Below are 19,470 nucleotides of genomic sequence, written 5' to 3' on the forward strand. Positions count from 1 at the left end.
CATTCACTAAGCTTTAAATTGAATCCCAAAGTTTGAAATGCTAATAAAGGTAATTTGGTGCAGTGGTGTTGCTCCCACATGTGTTTTATATTCCATTTAAATGGTTTTTGCTTTTAAGTTTAGGGAAAGGGACAAGCAGGATCTGTCACATTAAGCTATAAGAAAGTAGTTGTTGTGATAGTCACATCTGTTTGTTTATGTGTGATTGTTTACATAGAAGTGAAGTATAGGGAAGCTACCCTGGTGCTTCTTCAGCTCTGTCTGGTGTTTCAATCCACAGGAGGGTTTCCTTTCTGTATTGTATGAGCGTGCTTTTTTTGAGTCGCTGCTCTACTCCATTCATTTGTGTGATGTTGATAATTAGTGGAAAGATTATTTAATAGAATGTGACATGTTGAAGCTAACACCTCTGTATGCTGCTCTGCTTCCCTCATTTCTTTTTTCCCAGATTAAATGTGACCAGTACTGGCCCAGTCGTGGTACAGAAACCTACGGTATGACCCAAGTGACCCTGCTGGATACCATAGAATTAGCCACTTTTTGTGTACGCACTTTCTCCCTGCACAAGGTAAGATGATTTCTCTTTCTAAGAGGCATTCACAGACTAACATTATCTTTGTTTGTGTGGCAGTAGACTTGCAAACCTACACACTGCATTTAGAATCAGCCTCCATTGCCGCTCACTACATAGTGAGGACACAAAGAGTATTTGCATCAGAATAGTATTTTATTATGTTGAAGCAAATACCAGATATTTATTATCATGCTGTGTAACAAGGGATAAAAATGTTGATGTCCAGTTCTTGAATAGAGACAGATCTCTGAGAACACCTTGTAAAAAATACAATGCCAAAGTCTACAAAAGCAACAAAAATAATGCTGTAAAGTCTAGCCCACTTATCCATTCAGTGCTAACAAAAAACTAGAATAACCCTTTGTCTCCGATGCCCTTCCAGTCAAAGCTCTTTTACCTTCTTCAGCTCTGTCTCTTCTCAATAGATCATCTGTTTATGTGCATCTGCCAAATTGGAGCACTTAGGTAAAGTGAGCAGAAGAGAAACTCAATATACATAATTGGCAGACTGCTTTCATGCTGCTGTGTGTGTGTGTGTGTACACACACACCCTCATACACCCACACAAATTCAAACTCTGAAACACACTGCCAGATGCATCATGTCCCCACATGCAAGCAAGTTTTCAAACACGAGTAACACACTAACATGCACTTAACTGCACACAGGGACAAAGGGGGGTTAAACAGTGGGAAGAAAGAAAACACTAGTATGTGCACAGTGCATGTGTGCAAAAACTCTCACATAAACTGTTAGAGGATAAGAGCACTTCATTTGATGTATTTCCAGAATTTTCCTCTGTACCAGATAGCACCAGGCAAAGGACATGGTTGACTTTTTAGCTGGATCCTCAGCAAGCCAGTGACGGTAAAGATAGCAGCATATTAGCAGTCATGGTGCTTTATAGCTGGCTGGTTGACATTCAGGCCCGTTTACATTCTGCCGCTCTGAGCCTCTATCAAACCCACCGATATGGCTCTTTCTCTATCTGCCCTCTCCTTTTTCCTTATAATATTGAGGCAATGCTGTAATTTCTCAGTGTCTTGTTCTCACTTTGCAGGATTTATATATATATATATATATATATATATATATATATATACACATAGCAGGCAATAAAAAGACAACCATGCACGCAGTGCATCAACAAAGCTGGAGTGCCATACTGCTCTATATATTTATATGTCCTACAGTTATGCAGTATTATCTGCACACAATATTCTCACCAAAAGACAATTCATTTTAAAGAAAAACTAGCAGCCAAGAACTAGTCGTGTTCTTGCAGTCTGCTTGACTGCAGAGGCGGGGAATGTCCAAAGTAAAATAAATTCTAATAAAATAAAGAACATAAGAACTAGGTCAGTTTGCTTTTAATTACCACACTCAGTTATTCATTTATTCAGCAAGGAAAAATTTCCCTCTGTCAGGAAGGCAGAAGCACTGCACTGAAATGCAAACAGTCCCTCCATTAAAGAATCTTATGTGAGTAAAGAGAGGAGAAACGAGTGGAAAGATCTAAGGGAGGTTTCATTTTTCTTTCTTTTTATCCTTCTGTTGTTGCTGCTGCTGGGGAAAATGAAAAAAATATATATATTTTTCTGCATCCAACCTTGTTGTTATAATGCTCCAGGAGTGGAATTTGAAATTCAATGACCCAAACACATGATATTTTATAAAAATATTTAAAATGATTTACATCCTAATGCATCAAGCTTGGTCTAAATCACATGCATCGGCTGAATAAATAATCACACAGGGACATTGCTTATGTAAAATCACCTGCCTGTTTGCATTTTAGAATTAGTTTTTCCATTTAGAAAATCTTATGACAGCCAGGCCTATGATCAGGGCTCGGTTGGCAGATTAGCTGAATGCATGCGTTAATAGCTATAGAGTAAATGAAAACAGCCAGAAAACTTAAGAGTTCAGTCAAAGCAAACAAACTCAATTCAGATGTTAAATGTCATTTGGTCTGTCAGTTCAAACAACAATCAAACCGCTTTATCCAACTTATTTCTTTCCAGAACGGCTCGAGTGAGAAGCGAGAAGTTCGACAGTTCCAGTTCACAGCGTGGCCTGACCATGGTGTGCCAGAGTACCCAACCCCTTTCCTGGCCTTCCTTCGTAGGGTGAAGACTTGCAACCCACCTGATGCTGGACCCATCATAGCTCACTGCAGGTCATTAGTCATTTTAAGCTGTCAGGTTAGACAGAATAGTTGATTTTGCTTTGAAATCCATGGAAAAAGTTGTGCTTTAAGGGAAGTTTGGAATGGTGACCCTGATCAGGGCCAACAAAAGATAAACCTGAACACAAGGAAGGATCGTTGGATACTTTTTTTTTCAATCTATTCATTATCATTTCTATTATGCACACATTTCTTTTTTACGTGACTTACAGTATGTATATTTTTGCCTTGATATCTGTCTCATCGCTCTCTGTGTGGCATCATTTGTCTCTCCACCTTCTACCTTTTTTTTTCTTACTGTCACATTCCTCCCTGAAATCCCTTCAACATCTTTCCTTCGTCTCCCCTTATTTCACTCCTTAGCTTCCCTCTTATACTAGCTATATTTCTCAAATGGCTTATTCAAATTGAAAACTTCCTTTTTGTCAGAATAAGAAGACTTCAGTGAGTCCAAAGCTCTACACAATAATACTGAAATTTGACAGGTTGCCATGCTGAGTCTCCATCTCCATCCTTTTGTTGTTCTATTTGTCATTTTTTATTCTTTCTGTATTCCCTTCGTACAGATCACGTCTTGATTCACAATGCATGTTGCTTTTTCTTTTTACTCAATTATTTAAACTGTAACACCAAAGCAAACAATACTGAGAATACCATTTATAATGCCATAGGATATTTAGTATTAATTATTATCTGCATTAAATTATTTGGCACCAAACACACTCAGAGTATTACAGACTGAAGAACAAGGGAGAAATTAATCTCTTCTTTTTCTTTTCATTTCAGTGCGGGTGTTGGTCGGACAGGCTGCTTTATAGTAATCGATGCCATGCTGGAGCGTATCAAGCATGAGAAGACGGTCGACATTTATGGCCATGTGACACTGATGCGCTCACAGCGGAACTACATGGTGCAGACGGAAGACCAGTACAGCTTCATTCATGATGCACTGCTGGAGGCAGTTGCCTGTGGAAACACTGAAGTGGCAGCCCGGAGCCTGTACTCCTACATCCAGAAGCTAGCCCAGGTGGAGAGCGGCGAGCATGTCACCGGCATGGAGCTAGAATTCAAGGTACAGGAATTTGAGAATTACCTTCGTAACCTGGTAGGCACTTGTACAGTTTTGAACTCCATCACCTCTTTGGAAATGATTGGGCAGCCTCTTTTCTTAGTCTCTGAACCACCTTGCAAAAACAGCTGATCTGAATCCAAGACCAAAGGAACAACATGCAGGAGACACGCATTGTTTGCTTAATTATTGGTTGCAGTAATTGTTGTAGTGCATCTTTTCATTACTAATAGTGTTTTTTAACCAACAACTGTAGGAGCTTAGAGAGGATATGACAATGGTTATGTTAACATGCCCGGCAGCATTCAGTTACTAACTCAATTAAGCTATTACTCTGAATAAGACACTGCCATGTAAGCAGCATTTCCTGGTCAACTTACCCTGAATAAGGTCATATTCAGAGTAAACAGTAATCAAATTATACTATGTGGACTATGTCGATATTGGTCACATGTGTATACCTTAATTACATCTATACATCAAACTGAAATTTCTCTGTATGGTGCAGGACACACTGCTCCTTTACCAACATGCTCTAAGCTCTGCAGATACCAGGTCCACTTACAACTGACTTTTGTGCTTATTGTTTTAAAACACTGTTGTTTGTTTGGGACTTATTTACAATGATCCCTTTACTTCTGTTTGTGACAAAATCTGGCAACGACTGCAGAGTTCAGTGCAGTGCAGAACAGGAAGGTTATAGTCCAAAATAAGAAAAGAAGATGAGAAACCTGATTAGGTGATGCACCATGTTTTGGAAATTTATATATAATTTAGACTTTGAAAGGGCACAAACAATAAAGTTGTTTAGACGTACATAAGACATTAAACTATTACTCTGGGACATGTAAACAGGAATAAAAATTGAATATTCTATACACAACTTGCAAAGTAGTAGTAGAGTAGTTGAGTTTACAGCAAATCCTTAGACACTACCTTATAAAAACTTAATTTGGCTGAGACACATGCCTAGTGGATGTCTCTGTTATCAGAGCCTGATACAGATGAAACAGCAACACAGTGTAGGCTTACAGAGATCCACCTTTAATGTAGAGACACTTCTTTTGAAGATGTAATACCTTTCAGTCCTAGATAAGTATTAAACTTTACTTTACATGCAGCCCTCTGTCAGTCTATAGAAGCTGTCCAAGTAATAGGATTCCAGGTGAACTATAAATGGATCTAATTTACTTTATAAATAATTTAATCACTTAGATAAACACAATGTGTATTATAATTCATTTGTTTCCCATAGCTACTTTGTAGAAAATGGAAATGTTGAAGGCTTACACATTACAGGTGCTCATTTTTGGGGATTTGGAATGAATATAATTCAAATTACTTTTGGCTGAAGGTAACATTGGTTTGAGTTTAGTTCATAGAAAGAAAGGATGCATTCTTTTAGAAATTAATGACAAAGCAGGACGTGAAAATGGACAGCAAGGCAAAGTGTTTATAGTGTTTAAATAGATATCTAGTAAAAATCTCAACATCATCAGCTCATAAACACACCTCTGCTCTGTGCTGCAGTCACTATCTACTGACCTTGAATTGCATACACTCTTACTCTCAAATCATCCATCATCTTCCCATCGTACTCCATCAACACAGCCCCCTGCCAAGAAATAATAATAGTACTGGTGTGTTTTAACTTTTTTTTCTTGTATCTTTTTTTAACTCACTGGCGTACAACAGTGATGGAATCTCTGTTGTCATTTGAGGATAATGCTGAGCTGGCATCAGAAGTCGATCTGGGATTAATAACGTCCACAGTACAGTCATGTTAGAGGAGTAAACTTTGTGTGAAGAAGGGTGGAAGAGCTAAGTAATGAATACTTGATGATGACAAATGGAGGTGGATGGCAGGGCAAGTGGAGGGAGGAACGTTTGGCTAATGAGTAAAGGGACGACTATATGCTAACTTGGAGGCAAGGGAGTAATCACACAGAAGACTATAAAATAGGAATGGGTAGGAGGGTGTTTTAGCTCTAGGTTGGATGCAGCTAGTTCACAGTTAATCCGTGACTGGAGGTATTTGCAGGGCTACAGCAGAGAGAAAGATTTCAGTTTATGAATTCACAGCGAGGCTGTCAGACAGTTACTGTCTTGCATATTGTATGTGCTTGAATAACAACCATGTTAATCACAATTTTTAATTTTTGCAGAAAATACTTAGCAAAAATCAGTACATGAATTAGAACACATACAACAACAATAAAAAAGAGCTACTGGGCTACTGGGATCCTTTTCTAATTAAATAGCAAAGGAATTATTTGAAATTCAACTGTAGAGCAATAACTGGGATCCAAACAAGAAGGCAGAGATCCTTGTTCATTTTAACAAAACAAAATTATGTAGGTAATTTCCAAGAAGTTCACATCAGCCTAATTATTACAAAGAAATACACAATTCTGAAAATGTGAAAGCAAAATAATAGTTACTAATATTTTTCCTCCACAACTGAGACTATTTCTTGAGGGCTTAACAAATGTCTGTGACATGTCTTGGTTGAAGTACCACAAAGAGAAATTAAACTCTGAACAATTTACTGTCTTTCCATTCCTCTATGTTTGGGTTAGGTTTCTTATATAATTGCTGATGCGGATTGCCAGAGCACTAGCAAAAGAGTTTTGTCTTCCTATTTCTGAGCTACAGTGAATGCAGTATAATCTGAAGAGGAATTTTGGTTGAGGTATAGATAAGAGATAATTCTACTCTGTGCAGGGAGTGTAGCATTGAAGTCTGCTGTAAATCTGAATCACTGTGATATGTTCAGTACTGGGACCTGCAAATAAAGGTGATTTTGGGTTGATAGTGACCTTAGACACTCAAATAGTTGCTCTCAAATACAGAAAAATATGTTATATGTCTCCTGAGCACCCACTTAGCAAGTTCTGCTTTTGGTGCCATGCTGCCATGGTGCCATGCAAAAGTTTAGCAACCCCCAGACGCCCCTTGTCCCAAACCTAAATAAACAGAGGAGGAAGAGCGAAGTTAAAAGCATCACTGATGTACAGCTGGAGAGTTATTTTTATGAAGTCAGTTGCATTGACCTAATCCCCTCACCAGACTTGTTTGCAGAAAAGCATCAGACTTATTCCATTTCTGATTTTGAATCTTGCGGTGTGGAGGCAGGCATGGCCATCTTCTCATGAAGGTTATATTTATGCACGAGTCGTTGAACAGTAGAGCCGTTGTTAAATCTTCCTGAAGGTCTTTAGCTGTCGACCAGGGCTTTAATTTGCCTTTCTAACAGCTCTATGAGTAGTTCTCTTGGAAGGTTTTCTGAGTCTCCGAAATTCCTGTAAACTGACATTCCTTAACTTCATTATAAACTACAGAAGTGGCTTCTTTAAAATACTTTGATGTCTTCTAGTAAGTAGGGCGTCATTTTCAGAGTCCTCAGCAGCTGTTTAGAGGAATCCATGGCTCCTGAGTGTTTGGACATGATTTCAGGAGTTAGTGTTTATAATGCTTCAAAATATGCATTGCCTGACCTTCCTTATCTATGTTACTAAGCAATAACCCTAACAGGCCTAACTAGGTGAAAGATTGTCTGAGATCTCAAAATTATTGGGGTTCCTAAACTTTTGAATTATGCGTATTTCTTGTTTTGCACTTATATCACGCATAAAAGATAAAAATTATACACTAACATTGTTATCTTAAATGATAGGCTTGTTGGAGATCTGTTTATCTTTAAATACTAAACAGTTTAGATCCAGTAGCTACAAATTTTTTATCATAGGTGCCTACATTTTTGCATGCCACTGAATAACCAATTATGCTTCTCCCTGCAGTGGTTTAACTTGCTTATGTATGTAGATCATCCAGCTGACCATACATACTGTAATATAAAATGAGGTAGCTGGCAACAATAACTACAAGGTGTCTGTGGCTCCTTGGTTGCCAGGTTTGGCTCAGATCCCTACATGCTGTGTGATGTTTGGTGATGTAACTGAGGTACTTTTGCACAGCCAGGCCATCTCAAGCCTTTCCAGGTGCTTATGTGAATCACACATCAAAAGGGGAGCCATAGACGGGGGTGAAGGCAAATGCAGAGAAGGAAAATTCTGGACAGATTCCATATAACCACACAAAGACAAACTAATGTGAAAGAGGAGATAGAGAGAAGAAGAGAGTACTCTGGGGAAATAGGAGAAAATAAGAAGGCTTCCAATATAGATTAAAGAAACAGCTTCCGTATTTTGACGGGCAGTGAGAGACAGAGAAAGTAAATCCAGATTTTTCAGTGGGGTTAGTTGTAGCTTATCTCTTTTAGTCTTTTATGATACTGCGTGTGTCTGGCTAACAAGCAAGCACACCATACACAAACACTCTTTGTTGAGCTATCGAAGCCAAAAGGAGGTGATCATAGGACTTGCTGACCTGCAAACTCCCACTGAGGTTCTTATGACAATGGTGATGTAGCAGTACAGCTTTTCATTTGATCATTATAAAGTGTGTGTTTGTTTTCTAAGCATCCCTATGTTTTATGCACACATACCACACTGCCATTATCAAAGGCGCAAGTGACCCACTTTTAGAGGAGTTTTCTGTTTGGTACAGACTTGATGCAGAGGCTTGTTAGTCAGGGTGTATGGCATATTTTCCCTCATCACATATGACCCTGCAGGACCTCACATGTTGCAAATGGGGGCAAGTTTTTTAATTTCTTTCCAAAATGTACAGTATATTTTTGATAATAAAGGTCCCTCTGAAGCAGTGCCACTGCTGCTTAAGCGTGGATGAAAGATCAGATTAAACTGGGTCAGCTGTATCACAGTCTTTCATTGATATTTTAGGCATTATAGCCTGTTTTTTCTCCATCCTACACTCCTTTCCAGCTTCCTCATCCTCCACTTTTCTCCTATCTTCATGTCTCTTCTCCCCTTTTTTGTTAGCTATAGTTATTGTGTTTTCTTTTTCACACCACTGTCCTGTCTTTTTAGATAATTTTCTCCTCCAGAAATGTCATTATTTGATCTTGTTTTTGCCTGAATCTTTTACCTAGCTGTTTTTCCTTGGAGGTATTAAATTATCTCTTCTTTCCTCACCAGCGTTTGGCCAACTCCAAAGCCCACACGTCACGGTTTATCAGTGCCAACCTCCCTTGCAACAAGTTCAAGAATCGGCTGGTCAACATCATGCCCTATGAGACGACGCGTGTCTGCCTGCAGCCAATCAGAGGCCTGGAAGGATCTGACTACATCAATGCCAGTTTTATTGATGGATACAGGTAGGAGGGCTGAGATAGTGGGGAACATGCCAAAAACTAAACAAAAATGGGTTTTAACATGGTTTTGTTATAAACAGGCAGCAGAAGGCTTACATTGCTACACAGGGCCCTCTGGCAGAGACTACAGAAGACTTCTGGAGAATGCTCTGGGAGAACAACTCCACTATTGTAGTCATGTTGACCAAACTTAGAGAAATGGGACGGGTAGGACTTTGATTTAGTCATGTAAAAAATATAAAATAAATCTACAACTGAAATTAAATTAAAAAGAAGAATTTCGGGATCACATTTTCTGAACAAATTGTCATGGCTTTTGTTCACACAGGAAAAGTGTCACCAGTACTGGCCGGCAGAGCGCTCTGCCAGATATCAGTACTTCGTGGTGGATCCCATGGCAGAGTATAACATGCCTCAGTACATCCTGCGAGAGTTCAAGGTCACAGATGCCAGGGTAAGGCAGACAATATATATATATAGATATTTTGGTGAAGTTTATGGGTTTAAAACAGTGAAAGATGTCAGAAAGAGAATAATGTTTTTGATAAAAGGAAATTAGATAAACACAAAAGGCATGGTTAGAGATCAGATTTTAGATTCTTGTCACGATCTTGTATCTTTGTATTGTTTTATAAATCTAGCACATTCCTATCCTTCACAGCAATGAGCTTATGAATTCAAACACTACATTATGATTTAGTGTAAATTGGGACTGAACTATTCTATTTAATAAGGGGAAAAGTCATAAGAAAGGTCCTGCTGGTAAAATTGGAAGAATCAGTAATGGAAGGATCATCAATACCTTTGTCTCCATATTACTCTGGGTGTCTCACCTTATCTTGTAAGAACGTAGCATCAACTTGATGTCAAAATTCCTTGGGCCTCTTTCAGTGCTGCCCAAGTTCACCTTTTCCATTTAGGCCTCTTGTCACCTTTCCTAGATCGGGTCCAAACACATAGCTCACCCCTGGAATGTACTGAAGATTGAAGGTTGCAAGACAGGCTTTTTGATCAAAATCTCACCCAGTCAATCGGATTATCCTGTGTCCCATCACCACCTTTGTGTAATATTTCAGCTGACTTGCACTCCAGGATAGAGGAAATTCATACTAAAAAATATACCTTTTGGGACACCAGGCACCAAATGGGCTCAAGGTCATCATCAGTTCTTGACCTCTGGCCTTTGGCCTGTGCCTTTCTGCCCATCTGTTTGCTCATATTCTTGTTTTTCCACTTTGCCATTAAATCCAGCTGTTTAACATAATATCTTTCTTGTTTGGGCACTTCCTCACTTTTACTAAGATAAAGGCTTTGTGTAGAGTTTGTGCTTTCATTGCATCAAATAATCTTCTCAGTATGAGATGATTGTTTTTTTCCCCTTATCAAGTAACCCTACACTTAAGATCAGATTTACATTCTCCTGAATACAGCATCACAAATCATTTATTGAAGATACTGTCCAGATTTTCTGGTGGGGTCTCTTGTTGAGAGACCTTTGTTGCTGATGCTGTGGCATTAATATGAATATTTATCAAATAAACCCTCATAGTTTGAAATATGTTTATACTATACTGTTGTACCCATTTTCAAACTTCAGTAATGGATATTAAAGCGCTATTAATGGTACCTTAGAATCAAAGAGCTCTTTATTACAATGCTCTTCAGGAGAAGTAGTGCACCAATTTCAATGAGCCAATTTACATGATCATCAAAATCCGATATCTGGGAGTAATCAGATTACTATAATAATCTGATCTGATGCATTCACTTGCACTTCTGAAATGTGATATAGCTTTGCTCCTTTTTAACTTCCTCATTAAAGGATTCTTTTGCACATGTGTGAATGTAAAAACACAAAATAAATCAGATACACTGATTTAGATGCACAAAGATTTTGGAGTATTGGGGAAGAATCCTGCTGTGGCAATCTGATTTCTCATAATCTGATTAAGGCAGTTATCTGATAAAAGATATCAGATTTTGCTGTTTACATGATCACTTGAATTACCTGATAACTCCAGAAATCAGGAAATGATCAGATTTTTGGTGTGCATGTAAATTTTTTTAGCATTCTTAACAGCCTAAATTGAATGACATTAATGTAGCAACAGTGCTGTAGTACCACACATTTAGTTGGTATTAGAAATATGAATATATGTACTCAGAAATATGAGAGGACATATAAAAAATTAAGCCTATACAAAATTATCTGCAGCAAGCAGATATACTAAGCTTATCACTGTTATAAAAAAAAAAAGAAGAGATGGGAAAAGATGATAATCCAGGATATGATCTAAGATGGAGTTGTGTGTTTAAGTATACTGTGTATATTTAACAAGTTTGAGCTCATTTTACTGATTGTGTATACAAGTAAAAGTGTTTGTAAAATTGGTTTCAACTTCACATATTGTTGATCGATGGCTGTTTGTCTTTTTGCATAAAGTGTGTGTGTCGTTGCATGCCTCTGCACAGTAATAGCATACACTCCACGCAGTAATAGCACAGACTCCACGCCTCAGCACTCGCATCTAGCGAGCCAGTCACGTATTTAATCACACAATTTGACACGCCACGTGGGCCCTCAGGTTGTGTGTTAAATTTTCCTCCTTTTTTTTTTCTCTGCTCTTTCTTTGGCATGCTTGGTTTATTATGTTGGTGTCTTTGCCCCTCTTTCATTTTTAATCCCCCTGCTGAGGCTAAATGTTTCTGAGAGGAAAAACAAAGGCAGTGAATGAAAGAAAATATGCAATGCGTCATAAAACAGGGAAACATGAGATGATAAACAAAGAGAGCCGGTACATGAAGCTTAACTTATTAGAATCACTGTATTTGTCATGAACAATTACGTAGAAGAGTACATCTTGGTGGTAGTACAAAAACATATCTGCAGCGGGAAAACTGGCAGGCAGAGTGAATAGACAGATTATGTAGATCCTTTAACATACAGTAGCTACATACTGTACAATCTGTGCACAGTCACGGTCTGCTTTAGACTGCTGCTAGTAGAGGAGGAGGGTTAGATCAAGTTTTACAGTCCTGACGTGGTTTAAGTTTCTATTACATTGTTTGAGGATAGAAGAATACCTGACACAATTTCTCTTCAAAGATCTATTTCATACAGCTTTCTTTGCATTTACATATTTAGTGTGAACCATTTAATTATCAGTTTAAAACGTGCATATCTAAAAATGTGTCTTCTTACTCATTATCAGATGTTCAAACTGTTTCTTACTAAAATTAATTTGACACAATTAAGATTTTTTTGTAAACATATTTTTCATCAGCAAAAAGAAGAATCTTTGAAAGACAGGAAGAAAAAAAAATCCCAGTTGCCTACTAAATATTCATCCTATAGTGCAGTTGAAGAGTCTTCAGATGGAAAGAAGATGTGTGAGAATGACACATCACATGTCTAAACTGAAGTCTGTTGTGGAGACACAACTGGAGAAATGAACACCTGGCTGTCTTAATTGCTGGTGGCATCAAGCGGAGAGCCTGCGTGTGCAAAACTGCTCGTCTCTGCTGACTTTCTTGACAAATTTGTTCTCCCTGTGACAACTCAAAGCAAACTTTCCCTGCAAGGACACAAGTATCAAGTGTGCACGCTCAAACTGAGTAATCAGCTCTCTTAAAATAAAGCAGATCACACTCTTTGTCTCCGTGTGATCCCACTTCAAAGATGAAGTCAAATGTTTTCCTTTATTTGGAAGCTGTTACCACTGTTTTGCCATTATAATGAGATTCTAAGACTGTATACAGTTAGATTGTTAAGGGTCTTGGTTGCCAGTTTTCATTGTCCAATCCCTCCCTCCTGTGCAGCTATTACTCTGTGTTTGCTTTTTACCTCTGTTGCTCCGCTCATCCATCAGGTCACGTTATTGATTGCATCGCAGCATTATCCTATCAAACATGGCATCTGGAAGATGCTCGTCGTGGCAGATACACTATTGATTAGCTTTAACCAGAACTCTGTTGTGACACACACACAAACATGTACTAGAACAATGGGAGAGAAAATGGAAACACCTTGGTTTAAAGGTGTTGGAGAAGGTGTAACTCTAATATGAATCTGCAGGTGTGGTCTTAAAATTTATCCAAGGTTAGCATTTAATGATTAAGAGTAGGTGCTTTGTATAGTTTTCATTACTGGTGTTTAGAATCTGCATTGCGTGACAGTTTTTTTGAAAAAGTCCTTAACTGTGGTCCTTTGAGTTGATTCCTGCTCCTTACACATACATATGCTCTTCTATTTTACTTCTTTTGTTTTCTATTTCTCTGTTTTTTATATTTGCAGGATGGCCAGTCCAGAACAGTAAGGCAGTTCCAGTTCACTGATTGGCCAGAGCAAGGTGTTCCCAAGTCTGGGGAGGGATTTATTGACTTCATTGGCCAGGTGCATAAAACTAAGGAGCAGTTTGGACAAGATGGCCCAATCTCTGTCCACTGCAGGTAAGATGTCTGCCTGTTAGGCAATGCCTTTTATTCCTTTTTACCTTCAACTGAACCCCAAAGACATCCTTTTCTTCACAGCCAGTAAAGCATAAGGATGAAAATATCAGAATTAAATCACTTCTTAAGATGGTTATTGTTTTGAGTTTCTCCAAAAATGGAGTTCCAACTACATCATCAGATATGATTCCTCCTCTTCTTTCTGCCACTGAGGAGCAGTGGAGCTCTCTGCACCTCCACAGGCCCATTCTCTTCCATAATTGATGAGGCTCAGATGCGGCTTGGCATTTGCAAAAAAAAAAGAGACCTATGAAACGATACAGCGTTCTTTTGGTTTTTATGATCGGTTTGTGGTGCATTTTTATCACCTCAGGTGTAGCTTCCAAGGTAACTTACATCATTAACTTGACATGCTGAAGGAAGATAAAAATTGATATTTGGCAAAGGTTTCCATCAAGACCTCAGAAGACCTCAGATTATTCTGATTCATTAACAGACCTTATGAAGGAATCCTTCTCAAAAAGCTCTGACTGTCAGTAGTTAAGAAATGGATATTGTTTATACCTTTTGTTTTGCATGTGCTGCAAGACGAGAAGAAAAAGGAAATGTGTGAAAATTATATTTTTAATATCTGTTTTCATTGTTTGATGGGAATTCAGAAAGAAAGCTTTAATAGTACAACTGCTCTTTTGGATGGGATTATTTAGTGTGTTAACACTGATTTATTTCCTTGCTATCTTATAAAAATGTTTTATCTTTGGAACAGAAGGTCACTTTTGCTCCACATTTTCATCACACAGGCGCCATGACATCATCACACATAACATCAGCTCTCTCGGATTAAAAAGTAAAATGATGTCACCAGCCAGTAAATGGCCCTCCGGGGGTTGTAATATGTGTCAGGGAAGCTCCAATAAGACTGAGTTATTCTACCCTTCTGTGGAGCCGTTATTGGAAGGGGGTTGTCTTGAAGTGTAAGGCTTAGTTATTGCAGGACCGCAGTAATGGAAGGAAACACCTCCCACCTATTAAAGGCAAGAGTCACATGACCACTCCTTATTCAGCTGTCTATTATACAGTTTAAGGATTCTGGATGCATCTTGATGAACTTTGTGTCATTTTTTGGGGGGGGGGGTTTGCTGAAAATCAGTCAAAGTAGTTCATCGTTGTCATGGTTTCTCAGGGTATAAATAAGTTTTAAACAGCAGATATCTAAATTTTGAAAGACTTATTTTCACGAGGAGTGACATTTATTTTTTTCCATATCTGTTACCACCATACCACCTCCTGCTCCTCCTCTTTCTTTGTTCCTCATCCTTTGGGCTCTCTGAGAGAAGAGCTTATTTCTTCTTTTTTTTTACGCTTTAGTTTTCTATCACTGGACTTCTTCGTCTGTCATCTGCCATTTTCTTAATCCTCTCTCTCTTTTTTTTCTTCCTATTTATCCATCCATTCTCCTGGAGCTCTTTTCTTCCACAAACCCTCCTCCTCTCCTCTCCTCAGCCTCTATCTAACAGACCCACATGCTTTTTGTTATTAATTGCCTGATTACTTCCTGTGAATGGGGACACCAAATCCTCTCAGTCTGCAGCGGCTCGTCAAGCTTTGAGATTTGGATCTGGAGAGAGAAGGAAGTTGAAAGAGAGAGAGAAGCTTTGAGTTTAAGAGCCCATGAGACAAGCTGTGACTGACTCCCAGGAAGCAGCTTTGGGTGGGCTGAGAGATACTACCACATGGTGGGGTGGTTGCGTGTTCTGCATGATTAGACAGTTGTGTTTGTTATTATTTAAATGTAGTCAAATGATACTGGCTAACATTGTCCTCCAGTATGCACACGTCCTTTTCGGCATACTCATGCACAAACTAAAAGTGTCTGCAGACATTACTTTCACTTTAATTCAACAAAGTGGCATCACAGGCTGGAAAATGCCCAAATAAATCTGTTGTCATATCAATTTTGATTCCATTGGTGAAGTGGAAGTCATTTCACAGCAAAGCAGCTTAGGGAGGCATGTCTCAAGTATTTCAGGATCTGAGCTAAGACTCAGACTGTATTTTTAGAGAGCAGCAGCAGACTGAGGTTTTTCTCCTTTTTTTTTTTTTTTTTTTGGCAGAATGGAGGCGGGGCCTATGAGATAGAATGTTTGTATGTGTGATCTGAAGTGGGTGCGTGTCCTTGAGGATGACAATGTAGGCAAACATATAAGTGAATTCACAAGGTTCTTGCATGCAAATTGCCTCCTTGCTGTCACTGTTGTTGTTACCCTGCAGCAGTCATCCTGACTATAGATGTTCACTTCTTTCAAGTAGTTAGAGCTACTGATGTGCAAACTAGTTACAACAAAAATCCTGCAGTTGACATGCCATGCATTTTATGGGAAATTTACTGGAAAGTGTGAAATCCTCTTTTAGGTCTTGCTTAGGTTTATGTGCATCATATGCACAATTTCAGACACATGAGAAGAACCAGTGCTTTGGTAAAAAAAATAAAAAAAATTTGAAAAGGGTGGGTATTTGTAAAAGACACATATTGGACCCTTGTTGATTAATTTTGTGCTTATGTTTATGTAGTGCTGGAGTGGGAAGGACTGGAGTCTTCATCACCCTCAGCATAGTTCTGGAAAGAATGCGTTATGAAGGTGTGGTTGACATCTTCCAAACAGTGAAGATGCTCCGGACACAGAGGCCGGCTATGGTCCAGACTGAGGTTAGAAGTCACACGATTGTCCTCTTTTAATAGAGCAAACTTTTTAAACTTCAGCTGGGGTGTTTTCTTTGGTATCTCTTACCTATGTTTGTGTTTCTTTTTCTTTATAGGATGAGTACCAATTCTGCTACCATGCAGCTCTGGAGTACTTAGGAAGCTTTGATCACTATGCAACGTAAAAGCCATCTCTTCCCCCAGAATCCTGTTGGCCCCGACCCACCTCAACAGTTTCCTGAGCCATAGAACTTTGAAATTTGAAACAACAACTGCAGACAACAATTCTGCTGCCCCTAATTCAGACACATCGAACAGTAGCCTATAGATTTTTTTAGAAGACAACACCCAAATCAAGAAGTTTAATGTAATTCCAATTGAGACATGAGAAAATTACCCAATTTCAAGAGAAGAACATCCTCTGCAGGAGCAAGAAGCTGTGGCTCAAACTGTGGGGCGGGTGTTGATCAAAATGTCAGACTGCTTACCTTACCTCAAGTGTTTCAATGTGGAGGACATTGTAAACATTCGTGGACGTTTCTCTTCTAAAAAAAATATCTTTGTGATACAACAGCAACAAGCAACAGAAAATGAAGGAAAAGGAAAGCATAAATCAATGAAAAGCAGATGGATGTAGCCAAGACTGAGAGACTTGTTTTGGGGGTGTAAAAGAGGTTCAAGTATTTCTATCAAACGTTTTTTTGTTTCATTTTTTGTGAGTGTTATCCAGAGAAATGGCCAAATTACTGCCTCTGTAAACTCAATGGACTTTTCCCAAACTGCAGTCACCCAAACACATTGAAACAGAAGAAGAATGCTCCCATTTGGCAGTAAATAGAAACTGAGTTTTTTCATGATTCCTCTATTATTATGCATAATTTGCGCAGGAAAAATACTCAACTATTAAAGTACATGTCACCGAACTGCCTGTTAAGTAAGAGCTTTGAGAGGGCTCTCGCAGTGGTTGTCAGGAAGAACGCAGCAACACATATCGTAAAATCTGTTAGTTTTATGAATTGTGAACTTGTGTAAAATCAGTACCCCAAGCCAGGTAACCACAGTGAAGTTACAGAGAACCACGGTTTGTTTGCAGCGACAGGTTCTCCAGGAAGCTCGTGTCTCAGTCACCAGATAAATCAAGGAAAACATCATCTGTACCAAGAATCTTTAACTTGGTCTCTTGCTGGATGGCAAAGGTGAGAGAAATGGCAACCGTGTCCCATGATTTTTTACAACCTCTCCTCTCTTTGGAACGATGGCATTATGGGGCTGCGGCAGTCACATCTACCTTCAGTCTGGTGGGACGAAAGGCTTTCAATCAATGGATCAACCAAACGAGGATTGCCGCAAAGTAGCGGCTTTCTTTGTGTACAGTGACCAACGCTCATCATCGTCGTTTGGAACTTTTTTTGTCTTATGAGGAACTATCTTTTGTTTTCTTCTATTTTTGTTTTCTTTTCTGTCAAAACCAAACATGCTGCTTATCTCGTGTATGCTGTACATGACATGTGACTCTTAAACAAGAGGAAACTGATGAATAAAAGATGCCAGCTCTGCTAACTCCTCGCGCCCAGGTGGGCATGACTGAAAGTGCATCCACGTGACGTCATCGTCCACTGCTCCGTTTTTTTGTTTGTTTCTTTATTTGAGCCTCCTCTATAATCATCTATCTCGTTGTGCTTGACACTCAAAAGTGATAATGGCCTGTTGCAATTACAAAGCTGTACATTAATGTGGTCGACAAATTGGCCCAAAGTTCCACTGTGTGTGTGTCTGGTAACTGGTGGATACGCAAAATAGATGCTTTGCTGTTTTCCCTCCATTTTATAGATGATGTCTGTGTGGGTAACACAGCCAGACCAAGCAGCCATGTTGGATCTCAATGCCATGGTGTGTTAATGAAATTCTTCAACACGAATTACTTGCACATCCCGAGAAAAGAGACTAAACTTGAAACAGATACCCCTAAAACAACTGCAGGTTGACACACTAAAGTTAATGTGTCTGACATATAGAAAAACAACAACAAAAAAATGTTTTTGATATCTCCTGGTTTTCCTTCGGAGGACAGCTCTTTGGTATAAGTGAGCGTATGGATTCTGCGATGGTTTCCAGTGGTTGTGCACAAAAGCCAGAGCGATGGACAGAACTGTGTGTAATCTTTTTTTTTATTTCCAAAAAAGCCTTATTGTTATTGTAACATTATAAAAGAAAAACATTAATGTTGTATTATGACAAGTTATTTTACATTACATAATTGACTTTTTATTTTCTTTTTGGTTTAGTTTTTTAAGAGATGTTGTATGACATTTTTTAAAATTAGCCGGTAAAGAGAAATGCTAATCTGTTCATATTATGTTAAAAGACATTCTATTTTTTCACTGTAGAAAGGTTAAGTATAACATGTCTGTGTGTATGTGTATATATATGTATGTATGTATATACATATATATACTGAACACTCACACATTCATATATATTAAAATGCAGAATATGAAGATATATCCAAAAACTTAGTATAAATTTAATTTTTCTCATCTTTTTTTATGCCGTTTTCAAATTACAATGGCTCCTCATTACTTATGTTTTGCCTTTTTTTAACATTTCTGTGTAATCCCAGACACCCTGTATGTCTCTTACAGTAAACTGAGGGGATGTCAACCTATGCCTGAATAGTTTGCCTCCACTCATCTCCCCACTAGGTAAAACCTCTACCAATGAGGAGATGTCATTTTAAAAGCTAGTCATCACTAACTTGTGAAAATTAATGCTCCGTTTTTATTTGATCTACTAGTATCAATCAAAAATGTAATAACTCTAATTTTTGTTATCTGTATCAACTTGTCGTACTGTACCCTGTTTGATTATTTACAGACTGACCCTCACAATCATATTTTTTTTTTTTTTTTGTTTTGTTAATATTTTCAGACATTGTGGACATTCATTTTATTAGAAATCCACTATGATCTAGAGTATACCTGTAAATAAACAAATATATAGATTATATGTATTTGTATAATTTTACCCTCAAGATCTCATACATTAAGTGGGAACAGAAATGCACAGATCAAGGTTCTGCTCATATCCAGCTTCTTGGTGTTTGTGAAGACTGTTTTCTGAAACCCTCTATCTCCAGTCCTGCTCCCTGGTCTTTAATTACCTTTCAAATCTTTTTTCTACCTTTAATTTCCCCTGCTAGCAGCTACACTGGGAAACTTGCCAGCTTCTGTTCCAGTACCCCTAGCCTCAATAA

General features: G+C 38.4%; 1 protein-coding gene across 1 annotated transcript in view; it reads left to right on the plus strand.

Annotated features, from left to right (window-relative positions):
• Positions 1-19,470, plus strand: part of ptprsa (protein tyrosine phosphatase receptor type Sa) — a 127,374-nt gene extending 107,904 nt beyond the window's left edge. The window contains exons 29-37 of the mRNA XM_042005806.1: positions 449-568; positions 2,599-2,753; positions 3,549-3,834; positions 8,892-9,070; positions 9,148-9,274; positions 9,396-9,521; positions 13,362-13,516; positions 16,088-16,223; positions 16,334-19,470. Coding sequence (XP_041861740.1) covers positions 449-568; positions 2,599-2,753; positions 3,549-3,834; positions 8,892-9,070; positions 9,148-9,274; positions 9,396-9,521; positions 13,362-13,516; positions 16,088-16,223; positions 16,334-16,402 — 1,353 coding nt within the window. The 3' untranslated portion in view covers positions 16,403-19,470. The remainder of the gene's footprint in view (positions 1-448; positions 569-2,598; positions 2,754-3,548; positions 3,835-8,891; positions 9,071-9,147; positions 9,275-9,395; positions 9,522-13,361; positions 13,517-16,087; positions 16,224-16,333) is intronic.

Source organism: Melanotaenia boesemani, chromosome 14 (assembly GCF_017639745.1).
Source record: "Melanotaenia boesemani isolate fMelBoe1 chromosome 14, fMelBoe1.pri, whole genome shotgun sequence".
Classification (NCBI taxonomy): Eukaryota; Metazoa; Chordata; class Actinopteri; order Atheriniformes; family Melanotaeniidae; genus Melanotaenia; species Melanotaenia boesemani.